The sequence below is a fragment of the Hypanus sabinus genome, chromosome 18 (assembly GCF_030144855.1).
Source record: "Hypanus sabinus isolate sHypSab1 chromosome 18, sHypSab1.hap1, whole genome shotgun sequence".
NCBI lineage: Eukaryota > Metazoa > Chordata > Chondrichthyes > Myliobatiformes > Dasyatidae > Hypanus > Hypanus sabinus.
Window position 1 is genome coordinate 54,911,835 of NC_082723.1, and position 14,162 is coordinate 54,925,996.

The 14,162-nt window shown below is 37.6% G+C and overlaps 1 protein-coding gene across 9 annotated transcripts in view; it reads right to left on the reverse strand.

Moving 5' to 3' along the window:
• LOC132407606 (uncharacterized) overlaps positions 1-14,162 on the reverse strand; it is a 38,726-nt gene that overhangs the window by 23,832 nt on the left and 732 nt on the right. For all 9 annotated transcript variants that reach the window (XM_059994366.1, XM_059994367.1, XM_059994361.1 and 6 more), the window contains exons 2-4: positions 8,123-8,149; positions 2,175-2,207; positions 1,235-1,270 (exon numbers count right to left, since the gene is read on the reverse strand). In XM_059994366.1, coding sequence (XP_059850349.1) covers positions 1,235-1,270; positions 2,175-2,207; positions 8,123-8,148 — 95 coding nt within the window. In that variant the 5' untranslated portion in view covers position 8,149. The remainder of the gene's footprint in view (positions 1-1,234; positions 1,271-2,174; positions 2,208-8,122; positions 8,150-14,162) is intronic.

A 14,162-nucleotide genomic window follows, 5' to 3' on the forward strand; every position in this document is an offset into this window, starting at 1 on the left:
GCTTAACAAGGTAAGAACCCAGGGTATTACAGGAAATATAGTAGCATGGATAGAGGATTGGCTGGTTAGCAGGATACAAAGGGTGGGAATAAAGGGAGTCTTTCCTGAATGGCTGCTTTACAGGGATTGGCATTCAGACTGCTGCTTTTCACCTTGCATGTCAATGACTTGGATTACAGAATCAATGGTTTTGTGGCCAAGTTTGTGGATAACATGTGCAGGCATTGTTGAGGAAGCAGTTAGGTTGCAGAAAGGCATGGATGATTCTCCAAAAGGTAAAAGAAGTGGCAAATAGAATACAGTTTCAGGAAGTGTATTGTCATGCACTTTGGTAGAATGAAGAAAAGCATAGATTATTTCCAAAATGAGGGAAAATTCAAAAATCTGAAGTGCAAAGGGATTTGTGAGTCCTCATGCAGAATTCCCTAAAGGTTAATTTGCAGGCTGAAATCGGTGGTGAGGAAGGCAAATGCAATGTTAGCATTCCTTTCAAGAGGACTTGAATAAAAAAGCAAGGACATAATGCTGAATCTGTATAAGGCACCAATGAGGCCTCACTTGGAGCCCCTTATTTAAGAAAGGATGTGTTGACATTGGAGAGCTGTCAGAGGAGATGCACAAGAATGATTCTGGGAATTAAAGGGTTATTATATGAACAGTGATTGAAGCCTCTGGGCCTGAACTCTCTAGAATTTAGAAGAATGAGGGGGGACCTCATTCAAACCACTGAATGTTAAAAGGCCTAGATAGAGTGAATGTGAAGAGGATGTTTCCTTTGGTGGGGGAGTCTAGATTCAGAGGGCACAGCCTCAGAACAGAGTGATGTCCATTTAGAACAGAGATGAGGATGAATTTCTTTAGTCAGAGGGTGGTAAATCTGTGGAATTCATTGCCACAGGTAGCTGTGGATGCCAGGACACTGAGTGCATTTAAGGTGGAGGTTGATTGATTCTTGATTAATCAGGGCATGAAAGACTATTGAGAAGAAGGCAGAAGAATGGTGTTAAGGGAAATGGCAGAGCAGACTCTACGGTCAAAGGGCCTAATTATGCTCCTATATCTTATGGTCTTATTTATTCCAGAAATGCAGATTTTATTTCAAATTTCCAGGAACTACCGGTACATATTTCAGTGTTTAGAAGAGTTTCTAGCCTCTGTGCTCATGGGCAAGAAGTGACCATAAGTTTATTCTTTCTAAATATAAATGACTTTAAAACCTAAACAAGATACTTACCTATTATCGAATAAAGGTGGAGGTTGTCTCAGAGTCCTGTCAAAAGAATGAAAAACATTTTATGTTTCAATTTTGCAATAACTTTATTTAATCATTCATTCAGTTTGAAGTATCATCCTTTGGCATTATTTTGTATTCCTTATTACATGCAGATAATACAATAAAGGCAAATTGCTTAGAATGCAACAGTGACATAATACTTCACCTTGAGTACTGAAAAATGGCGCTGAGGTAAAAGAAATCTGTAGTTTTGTCTTTCTGTCTACTTGGACTTTATTTTTATTACAACTGTTCTGAGGATATGGGGATTTCTGTTAAAATTGGCATTTATCACCTGATGCCTCCAAGACACAGGTCAAGAAGTTGGAGACTTTCTTGGTGCATTAACCTTGTCAGGTGACATGCAAATTTTAGGATAATGGCATAAAGAACAGTTTTAAGTGTTTGGGCTAGGTTTTCTTTCTGACATATGTAAAATGTCATCAACATGTTTCATTGCAGCTGCAGCCTGCAGGGGTCACACTTACTCTGGTATCGCTGCCATGAAGCAACAGGCAGCCATAAGAGCACTGACTGTCAATGGAAGATGGTTATACTCTTTTTTTTTCACAAAGATGAGTATTGTCTGTAAATGATAATTATTAAGAAAGTGCTAGAAACACTCAGAAGATGAGGCTGCATCTCCAGAGATAAACAAAATAAGCAATTCAGGATAGTGAAAGGCCTTAATAAAAGCTTATCATGCTGAGACATTAACTTTGTTTCAGTCTCTCACAGATGGTATTTTGTTGGCTGTAAGTTTCAGGAACTTCTGTTTTTATTCAGAATTTCAGTTTCTACATATTTTGAGCTTAGAAATAAGAACTGATCTCTGTGCCAATGGCAGAACAATCATTCTTTCTGGAAACAATATTTGTTTTGGAATAAGGAAGATACTTGCCTATGGAATGAAGGTGAAGACTCTCTCCGAATCCTGGTACAAGAATAAAATATTTTTTAAAAATTTATTTTAATTTTTTCAATAAATATATTCATCCATTTGTTAGTTCAGTTTCCAGTCTTATTCAAAAGTATTGCTTAATATTCCTCATCAGATGCAGATAATACTTCCACTTGTTATTCAATATGGTCCTTACATTTATAAAATCTGAATTTTGTATGTTTTTAAACTTATTTGTTTTTATTTTTATTAAAAGCATTCACAGGATATGGGAGGTTGCACCCTTAGGATAGATGCCAAGAAATTGGAGTCTCTTTTGGTGATGTGTGTAGTGCTGGCACCTAATCAGGTGACCTGTAGAAGTCAGGGAAGTGGAATAAGAAGATTTAAAAGCGCTTAGGACAGTTTTCATTCTGATTTGCACATAAATTCTTTACTCCATGATTCTCCATAACAACAGCCTGCAGAGATCACATTGGTTCTGTCTTTGCTGCCATTAAGCAAGGATTTCCAACATCTGCAGAATTTCTTGGCTTAAAATAAATAATTTTCACCTTGACGGTCAAACATAGCCCTTCAATAAAGTAAAATCTGAATCACTGTTTTGATTTAAATGCATTCTAAGGACCCATCAGACTCCTGAATTAGCACAGGCATCTTCACTCACCTTAACACTAAACTGATCATTGAACACAGTCTATGGACTCACTTTCAAGGACTCTACAACCCATGTTCTCAGTATTATTTACTTTGTTATTATTATTTAGTTATTTTGTATTTGTAGCTTGTCTTCTTTTGCTTGTCAGTATTTGTTTGTGTACAGCTTTTCATTGAATTGATTGTACTGTGAAAGCCTGCAAGAAAATTAATCTCAGTGTAGTATGTGACATACACATACTTTGTATAGACTTTGAGTTATTCTGGAATTTTATAATAGATTACTCTACAAAAAGCCTATAAATAAGAACTTCTGAATGCTTATAAATTGGAATTCTTAACCTGATGCTGTATGTATTGCAGTGGCAATGAGCACAGTTAAAAGTCCTTTGGCTTTCATCCCAAGGCAACAAAGGGCTTTCATAGCAGCATGCCACTTTAGCTTTTTATGGCAAGCCAGAATTGAAAGAAGTACTTTTCACCAGTGAATTTCAACCATAAATACAATAAAATGATGACTAGGAAATGTAGGAATATGGGAGCAGGAATGACTAATTCTGTATCACAAACCTACATTAAATTAAATGTAATTTTTATCTCATTCATTTTCCTATTCTGTGCCTTTTCTCTTGAACACTTAAAAATATATCGATCCCACTCTTGAATACTTCAAACATTTGCAATTAAATTTTTAGAATTCTTTTAGCAAAATAAATGTCTACCCAATCATTGTAAACATATCAGCTGTCCCCTCATATATCTAATCTCTAGTGAAATTTATCTCATGACAGTGATAAAACCAATTACTTTTTTCCCAATAGTAAATTAGATTACAATTGACAAATGTATACAGTACAGTGAAAAACTTGTCTTGCACACCGTCCATTTAAATCATTCCATTACAACACTGAACTGAGATACTACCAGGTAAAACGATAATAGAATGCAGAATGAAGTGTTACAGTTACAGAAAAAGTACAGTGAAGGTAGACAATAAGGTGCAAGGTCATAACAAAATTGACTGTGAGGTCAAGAGTCCATCTTATCGTGATAGTCTTGTAACATCAGGAAATAACCTGTCCTTGAATCTGGTGGTATGTGCTTTCAGGCTTTTGCATCTTTTGCCTGATAGGAGGGAAGAGAAAAGAGAATGTCCAGAGTGTGTGAGGTCTTTGATTGTGTTGGTTGATTTACAGAGGCAGAGAAGTGCAGACAGAGACCATGGGGAAAAGGCTGGTTTCTGTGATGTGCTGAGCTGTGTCCAAGACTCTGCTGTTTTCTTGTGGTCATGGGAAGAGTAGTTGTCTTAGCAGGGTACAATGCACCTGGAGGGTGTAAGTTACAAGATGCATGAGTCTCTATAAATAAATGAATGAATGGGTCGGGTGCATGTTAAGATTGACAAGAGAAGCTCTTAAAATGCCTTTTTTTTTTGCAATGAGTTGACCTGCATATGTTCCACATTCAAGTTTTCCAGATGCTCCTCAGTTCTGGCAGAAAAGGAGTAAGAAGGGTTTCCTTTTGGAATGCAGGTCATAAGGTGTCGCTTTAGAAATTTCTATAGAAGAAATATTGGACCTGATTAAATCATGATGGCTTCATGTAAGTACCTTGATGTGTATGATTAGAAATTGAGACAGATGAGAGAAAAATAATTTGAACACTATGATATTTTCACATTTGGAAAGTGTTCAAAACACACTGCATTACTGACCAATGTTTGTCTCTTCAATTTGTATTTGTTTCTTCCCAGATCTCAGGCATGTTGAAGCTGCTGATCTGCTCACAATTAATTGTTTTGCTGACATCCCTATCTACTCAGTTGGAACTATTGGTTTAAAGAAGAGGATCAGTTGCTATTCAGCAGCACATGGATCCATTAATTATATTATCGTCACCTGATATCATAAAGATTGTTGCTCCAGATTCTAGTATATGCAGTCTCTTGTATCACAAGCTAATCTACCCAATCACCATAAACTGAACTCAGCCATGTTGAGAAGCATCCATTATAAAGATGTTTGATCCTCAGTCACCCTCAGGCATTCCGAAAACAAACCTGACTGTGTCTACTAGCTGAGTGTGGAACAGAAACAAAGATAAATCGCAGTAGGCCATTTAGACCTTTGAGTCATTCCTACCATTTGATATAGTGATGATTGATCCTTTATTCTCAATACAGTAAACTCTCATTGATCCAGTATTCATACATTTGCAATTATTGAGCAAATAGCAAAATTTTATGGAAATAAGCTCAAATAGTGAATTTTATTTCGTGTTACGCAAAATGATTAACTGTAACATCCTCTATGAAGGTTTGGCACTTGGCATGCATATATCAACTACATCAGCTCTTCATCAACTACAGTTTTGCAATCAATACCATCATCCCCTCAAAATTAATCAATAAGCTTCAAGACCTTGGCTTCAATACACACTTGTACAATTGGAACCTCGGCAACATCTCCTCCACAATTTCCATCAGCGCAGGTGCACCACAAAGTTGTGTGCTTAACCCCCTGTTCTACTTGCTTTACACTTATCACAATGTGGCTAAGCACAGCTCCGATGACATATTCAAGTTTACTGATGACAGCATGGAGAGAGATCGAAAATCTGGCTGAGTGGTGCCATAACAACAACTTCTTACTCAATGTCAGCAAGACCAAGGAAGCTGATTATTGACTTCAGAAGGAGGAAACCAGAGGTCCATGAGCTAATCCTCATCAGATGATCAGAGGTGGAAAGGGTCAGCAACTTTAAATTCCTCGTTGTTAACTTTTCAGAGGACATGTTCTGGGCCCAACACATAAGGGCAATAATGAAGAAAGCACAGCAGCATCTCTACTTCCTTAGGAGTCTGTGTAGATTCAGCATGATATCTAAAACTCTGAGAAACTTCTATATACAAGTAGTGAAGAGTATATTGACTGGCTGCACCACAGCCTGGTAAGGAAACACCAATGGTCTTCAACAGAAAATCTTACAAAAAGTAATGGTTTTGACCCAGTCCATCACTGGGAAAGCCCTCTCCACCACCGAGCACATCTATACAAAGTGTTGTTGCAGAAAAGTCACATATATCACCACCCAGGTCATGCGCTCTTCTCTCTGCTGCCATCAGGAAGAAGGTACAGAAGCCTCAGGATTCACACCACCAGATTCAGGAACAGATATTACCTCTCAACCATCAGGTCATGAGCCAAAGGAGATAACTTAGTTCAACTTTACCTGTTCAATCACTGAAATGTTCCCACAACTTATGGACTCACTTTCAAGGACTCATCATCTCATGTTCTCAATATCTATTGTTTATTTATTTATTATTATTTCTTTCTATTTGTATTTGAACAGCTTTTTGCATTTTGCACACTGGTTGAATGCCCAAGTTGGTATGATTCTATTATTGTTACTATTCTATTATTGATTTTTTGATTATGCCCGCAAGAAAATGAATCTCAGGGTTGCATATAGTGACACATACGTAATTGGATAATAAATTTACTTTGAAATTTATAATGCTGAGTGTAATCATTCATTGGATTTATTTTTTCCTGCATGTTACATTCTTTAGCTTTGAAATAAATAATTGTCATATAAAACATTATTTTAAAGGATAAGGGATTTTAAAAGATAGACAGCAGTTTATGCAAAGGCTTATGCAAAGAATACCAGTGTGCGTTGTAGAATGATATGTTTTTCTAAATAATTCTCATGAAACTAGCACTATATATTTCCGAATCGTGCCAGATCACTGGGAGCATGTTATTGCAGTTTTCCACTTTCTTTCCAAACCCTCTGTTTGAATACCATCAAGGTTGTGCTATATGGAGACTTACTGTGACTTCATTTGTAGTGTGGTTGCAAATGAGATTAAATATTGTACAATCACCTAGGGATACTTTAACCTTATATTGTAACTATCCTAGATGAAAATTTGGCAGTAGTTTTCAAAACATCCATCAGGCTACACTTGAAGCAATTATCATTTCAAAACGTGGATACATCTGTCATACAAGAGAAGTCTTTTCCTGAGCAGCTGGTGTGTCATTGCCAGCAGAAGTGGAGGAAACCCGACAGCCCTGCTAAAGGCCTATCTGTAACAACAGTGGCACACCAACCATTGAAGGGAGCTGGAGCCTTTGTCCTGTCCTGGTCAAGTGGTCTGACTCTCAACCAAAGGTTGAACTGAATCTGCAGGTTGAGTCTTAGAAACAGGTGCCATGGTACATAAGACCATTCACGCCTGTTGATTTTATCCATACCCCTCATGATTTTATAAGATTTCTATGATGTCATCCCCCATCTTCCTGTGCTCTAACAAATAAAGATCCAGTGTGGTCTCTCCCTGTAACTCAGGCCCTCTTGTCCAAGACAGCATTCTTGTATATCTTTCTTGCACACTCTCCAAACTTGACAATGTCTTCCCTATAAAAGGGTGACCAAAACTGTACACAGTAGTCCAAGAGTGGCCTCTCAAATGACTTGTATAACTGCAATATAATGCCCTATTCCTAATATTGATGCCCTGACTGTTGAAGGTCAGTATGCTTCATTGGAACAAGACACCTTAATTTTGAATCATCAGTAAACTTGCTTACTGTGTCATCTAAATAATGATCACATCCAAATCATTTACATAAGAAATGAATTAACAGAGGATACAACACTGACCCAGCGGGGCATTCCATTAGTCACAGGCCTCCAAATGAAAAATCAACCTTCAATCATCACTGTTTCCTAGCATCTAACAAATTCTGAATACACCTTGTTAGTTCCTCCCTAATCCCATGCAATTTAGCCTTCCATCTCAACCTGCATTTGGGACCTTGTCATAAGCCTTACACTGTCGTCCACATCCATTGCCCTACTTTCATCTATCCCTTTCAAAAAACTCTGAGAGGTTAATCTGACATAACTTTCCATGCACAAAACCATGCTATTCCCAATCAGGCCTGATCTCTATCACATCACCTTTCTGATGGTGCTCCAAAATTCTCAGACTCCCTAAATTCTCACTCTTTTGGTTATTACATCATTGTCACAATAGCATTTCATTTTGCACTGATTCCGATTGCACAGCCATGCTTGCACCATTCTGCCGTTTTGCACTTGTCACTGTCGTTAATGTTGTATTTATTATTATGTATCCTGTTTACTCTGTGAGCTTCATGTGCACAAGGCATTTCAGCACACCCTTATGTATATGACAATAAATTAAACTTAACTAAATTAGCTAAAAAAAAACCCACATCGCCATGTCCAGAATGAACTGCTTCTAAACCACTTACTGCGTTGAGGGTGAAGGCTGCTTCATGCTGAAACAAAGCATAGAAGTAACATTGAGAATTTTGTGTTTGGGTTCTTCACATTCTATTGAAGTATTTTGATTTCTTAAGTCAAATCAATTATCAAAATATGTTTATTAACACTATTTCTAAAATAAGGGCGAGAGTTGAAATAATAATGCTGCCTATAGAAAGTTGATGGACTGAAAATCCCCAAACAAAAATCCAAGGATCACAAGGCCCATTTACCTTGTGATCATTTGAAACAGGCAGTATGGCATTGTGTGTTGCTAATTATTAGCAAAACCAGTGCAATGCAGTCAGGACTAATGCAGTAGACTGGCTACATACATCTGCTCAACATTGATACTTACTGGCATTGCTTAAAGATAGCTTATAATGCTTAATGCCAGTCTCCATCTTCTAACAGAGAGCTGCATTGTAAATGGAATGAGTGTTGAGATCCCTTTGCATCTGATCTGGGAAAGAGAGAATGGTTGAAAATGGAGAAGAACAGGCACCCAGGTTGCAGAAGGTACACTGGAAGTGGGATCATAAGATTGTGAAGTCCTTGCTCAACCAGGACAATCAGAGAGGATTATTCTGTATTAACCCCAAAGCACAGCTCTTGGTCCATTGCCCTCTATGCCAAAGTGATTCAAGTGTTCATCAAAACACCTCTTAGATGCTGTCAGAGACCCAGCCTCAACCATTTGCTCAGGCACGGCATTCAAGGTACTCACCACATTCTGAGTGATGGTGGTCTCCTTCACACCCCCTCTGAATCTCTTCCCCTTTGCTCTGGACCTACATCCTCTAGTTTTATCTATCTCTGATATGGGGAAAAGCCTGCTATCAAACCTACCTATATAGGTCATAATTTTATATACCTTTATTATTTTATGTGTCTCTTAACCTCCACTGTTTAAAAGAGAAAAGACCTTCAGTCCACCAGAAGATTAAGGCAAATGAGAATTGGTTAATTCAGAATTGGCTTGTACATAGAAACATAGGCTAGGGTGGAGGGCTGCATGGGGGACTGTGGCCACGGTGTTCTGCAATGATCACTGCTGAAATCTACAGTATATGTAGATTAAATTTAGGTGTGATGATGAGTAAGTTTGCAGATGACACAAAAATTGGCAGGGTTGTGGATAGGGAGGAAGGTTGTAAAATGATTTAGCTGGATACAGACCAGCTGGAAATAGTTAATGAAAATTGTCAAATGATTCAGCTGAATATAAACCAGCTGGAAAATGGTCAAAGAAATAAGCAGGCAGAGTTCAATCTAAGCAAGTGTGAGGTGCTACATTTTGAGAGGTAAAATATGAGGAAAGTATACACCGAAAGGCAGGATCCTTAGGAACATTCATATGCAGAGGGATCTTGGGATGCAAGTCCACAGCCTCTATAAAGTGACAACACAAGAAGATGGGTGGTAAAAAAAAGGCATTTGGCATACTTGCATTCGTTGGTTGGGTTGTTGATTATAAAATTCAAGAAAGCATTGGAGTTCTGAATGCAATTTTGGTCATCACACTACTGGATGGATGTGGAGGCTTTGGATGCACTATTCTATATTGACAATTAGTGCAGTATGTTTGAGATATTCATCATAAAATTAGTGGAGAGATGATATGATAAGGGATATTTAGTCATTTAGATTTATAGTACAAAATAAACCTTTCCGGTCCAATGAGCTGCACCACCCAGCAACCCACCTATTTAACCCTAACCTAATCACCGGACAATTTACAATGACCAATTAACCTATGGAAGGAAAATGGAGCACCCGGGGAAACCCATGCAGTCACAAGGAGAATGCACAAACTCCTTACAAACACTGCTGGAATTGAAGTCCAGAACACCCTGAGCTGTAATAGTGCCATGCTAGCCTCTATATTACTGTAGTGCTAATCAATATATTTTATATATTGTTACATGAGAAATAAATAGAATAACATAAAACTTTGTCAAATCCTTTCTGAACATATCAGATGCATATGATGTAGGTTCAACTCATAAGGGCAGGCTGGTCAGATACCTGGCTTACAGCCTTAGTTGTGCCATAGAATGCAAACTGCTCTTCTCTGATAAGCAAATGTATGCTGAGATCAGTTAGTCTTCAGATACATAGTGGAAAAACGGTTTTCAATGAGGCAACATAACTGGCTTTGGCTAAAGGTTGAGCAAAAGGCAAAAAAGGAAACATTCACCTACACGTTGCCTTGCATTACAATCCATTTTCACAAGGCCAACACCCCTCTAATCTTATCACATTGTTGAAGACCAACTTGGTTTGAATCAGTCACACATTGTAAGGGTACAGATAAAGTACCATCCTATTAAAGTGGTAGGCAAGTTGGAATCTAAAATTAGCATAAACATGATCAATCTCTTCATGAACTCCTTTGAGAGACTTATCTGAAATTCAGCTTGACACCTCCTTTCTCTATTGTAGAGAATACGTGAACTTTATCTATCAGTACATAAGTAATTTTCTTAAGTACCAAAAACATTATGTTCCTAAATCTTTTCCAAGATTCAATATCTACGCCCAACTGAGAAAAATATGGAGGCAAGTCTGCACAACTGTACCTACAGTGAGTGACAACTCCCAAATCATTTTTTAAATATAACTTACTGGATGAAGATCCTAACTATGTAAGCAATCTACCAAATTGGTACATAAAACAGTATAGCACCACAACAAGTCCTTTAGCCAATGTTGTACCAAACTGATTAAACTAATGACACTTAACTCCCTCTGCCTACATACAGTATGATCCATAACACTCTATCCTTGCCAAATTCATGTTCCTATCTAAGAGTCTCTTACATACCTCTACCTGACCAAACATCACCCCTGGCAGCACATCCTAGGCATCCACGACTGTATACAAAACTCTGCCCTGCACATCTTTGAACTCTCCCTATCCCACCCCTCCTTAAATGCATGCCTTCTAGTTTTAGACCTTTTGCCCTTGGGATAAAGATACTGACTGACTACTCTATCTATGCTTCTCATATTTTTATGAACTTTTGTCAGGTCGTTCCTCCGCCTCCGCTGTCCCAGAGAAAACAATGATAGATAGGTTTTCTAATATTCATCTTGTGAAGGAATAAGAATTACTCTTGTGTATGTTCTGTGACAATTGCGTATACTTGTATGTCATTAAAGGCAAGTTGATATGATATAGTTACAGCAAAGTCATAATAGTGACAATTACAATTCTCAGTCTTCTTAGATTTCAGACACTAATGAAATAGTCATCAAGAGTGGGCAAGAAGTATTTGTAATTCTATCTCTAGCTACTATATGTCTATATTTCTGTTTTCTCTCAACTTGCACTAATGTTGTTATGTTTATTTTAATGAGTCATCTTATTGAATTACATTAATTTATGTTTGTCATATTTGTAATGTACAATGCTGCTGCTGCAAAAGGCAAATTTTCCATGATATTTATACCCTGGATATATACGAATATGACAATACATTTAAACTAAGTTCTCTGTATATCCACCTTCATCTGGAAGGGAAGGGGATGTAATTTCTGTCTCCAGGTTTATTTCTCTGCATAAGTAAAGTGGACAATTATAGCAGCTCATCTCCACTCCTGCTCCTCTTCTTCATGTTTTGCAATTTCCTCTCTTTCATGAAGTGAAACAAATCTATGATTTGGCTACATACCTCATACATGCACTGCATTTAGTGAGGCAACAATGAGGCTGACACACTGCATTGTTGTGAATGATGGCAGTAGATGTGTAAGTAGGAAGAAATCAAAATGCCTGGACAATTGAAGCAGGTTGTTGCTGAATGTTTTGTAAATCCAATGAGGCATCACATATGGAATGTTCAGTCAGTGTGTTTGAACTACATAGTAGTAAATCAACAAATGTTTTCAGTGCTTCTGGCTTAGTTGGTTCATTAAAATGCTTCTTATTCTTTACCTAAGATCAGGGCTCACCTCCTTGACTACTTCCAAAAATATCTCTCGGTAGGAGTTGCAAGTTTCTTCCCCTCACTACTGGAGTAAACTCTTCATGATTGTGCTCAGTAGTAACTTAATCACAGAACCAATCATTCATCCTAAGCATCTCCAATATCCCTAGGCCGTTCCTTTAAATACACTAAGACTGTCTCATGCACATCATGTCAGTCACACAATGTAAGGATATAAATCCTGGAAGTCAAAATGAATCAGCTTTAATGGAGTTGAGATTGTAAATTCTGGTCTGCTCAGTTGACTTCTAAGAAATACCACTCCAGTATTACTGCAGCCTCACTTCAACTAATGCTGGATCCATTGTCTCAATTTGGTAAATCACACTCTGACTGAATATACTTTCTACGATAAGAATGCAGTATATTGTATACGGTGTCAGACAGTAGTTTAGTGACATCCGCACTGGACTTCGAGGCCTGTGGTCCAGGGTTTGAATCTGGCTGGCTCCTTGCATGATTTCTATCCGTGCTGGGTTGAGCATCAAACTAGCATCTTGAGCCTCATAAAAAAAAGACAAATGCTAAAGAAATGGCAAGGCTACTGCCCAATGTGCACAAGCATGGAAAGGAACAACAACAATATTGTATACAGTTGAACAATATCACATACCATGACCACATTATATGTTATGCTCAGGTATTCTGACTATACCATACAACAGCTGACAAATTATTACACAGGAGTGTTACAAATGTTAAAATATCACTCCATAAAAAAAATTACATTGTACATTCAACATCGAGATAAACAATCAGCAATCACATTATTTTTACCTTTAATATGAGTTATCAACATATTGTACTCTTGTAACATCAAATTCTAATTTAATAGCCTTCTATTTTTGTTTTTCATCTTACTCAGAAACACTAACAGATTACAGTCGGTGTAAACAATAAGTGGGTTTTGAGTTGTACCAACATATACATCAAAATGTTCTAAAGCTAAAAGAAGAGATAACAATTCCTTTTCTATTGTCGAATAGTTTCTTTGATGCTTATTAAACTTCTTAGAAAAGTAAGCTACGGGATGATCAACCTCATCACCCTCATTCCTTTTGCAATAATACTGCTCCTGCAGTCTCATCGCTAGCATCTAATGAAAAAGGTTTTCCAAAGTCGGGTGCCTTGAGCACAGGTTGTTGACATATCATAGTTTTCAATTTTTCAAATGCTTCTTGACAAGGCACTGTCCACACAAACTTCTCATTCTTCTTCAAGAGGTTAGTTAATGGAAGGGCAATTTGAGCAAAATTTTTGATAATATCCTACCATTCCCAGAAATCTGAGTTTTTTTTCCCAGTTGGAGTGGAAATCTCTAAAATTGCCCGAACTTTTGCCTGAACTGGAGCTACCTTACCTTGACCCACAACATAACTAAGGTAAGTTACAGTAGCATGTCCGAATTCACTTTTAGCTAAATTAATAGTTAGCTTTTGAAAGCCTTTCAAATAATTTCTCCACCACAATAATGTGTGCTTCCCAAGAATCATTTCCTGTCTCTAAATCATCTGTATCTTTCAATCCCTGAATCACAGTTAATCATCCTCTGGAAAGTACCTGGGGCATTCTTCATCCCAAATGGAAGAACATTATATTCACATCACCCAGATGGGTTTACAAATGCAGATATCTCTCTACCTCTATCCATTAATGGAACACACCAGTACCCTTTCAATAAATCAATCTTTGTAAGGAACTTTGCTTTTCCCACTTTATCTACACAATCATCTACTCTAGGAATTGGATACGCAACTGTTTTCGTTACAGCATTCACCTTCCTATAGTCCGTACAAAACCTAATACTACCATCTGGTTTTGGCACCATAACGCAAGGTGAACTCCAATTCGAGTTAGAAGGTCGAATAATATTATTCTCTAACATATATTTAATTTCCTTCTCAGCAAGTTCACATTTTTCCATGTTCATCCTATATGGGTATTGTTTAATGGGTTTGGCATCTCCAACATCTACATCACATGAAGCTATTGTGGTCCTCCTAGGAACATCTGGAAACAAATCCTTATATTTAAA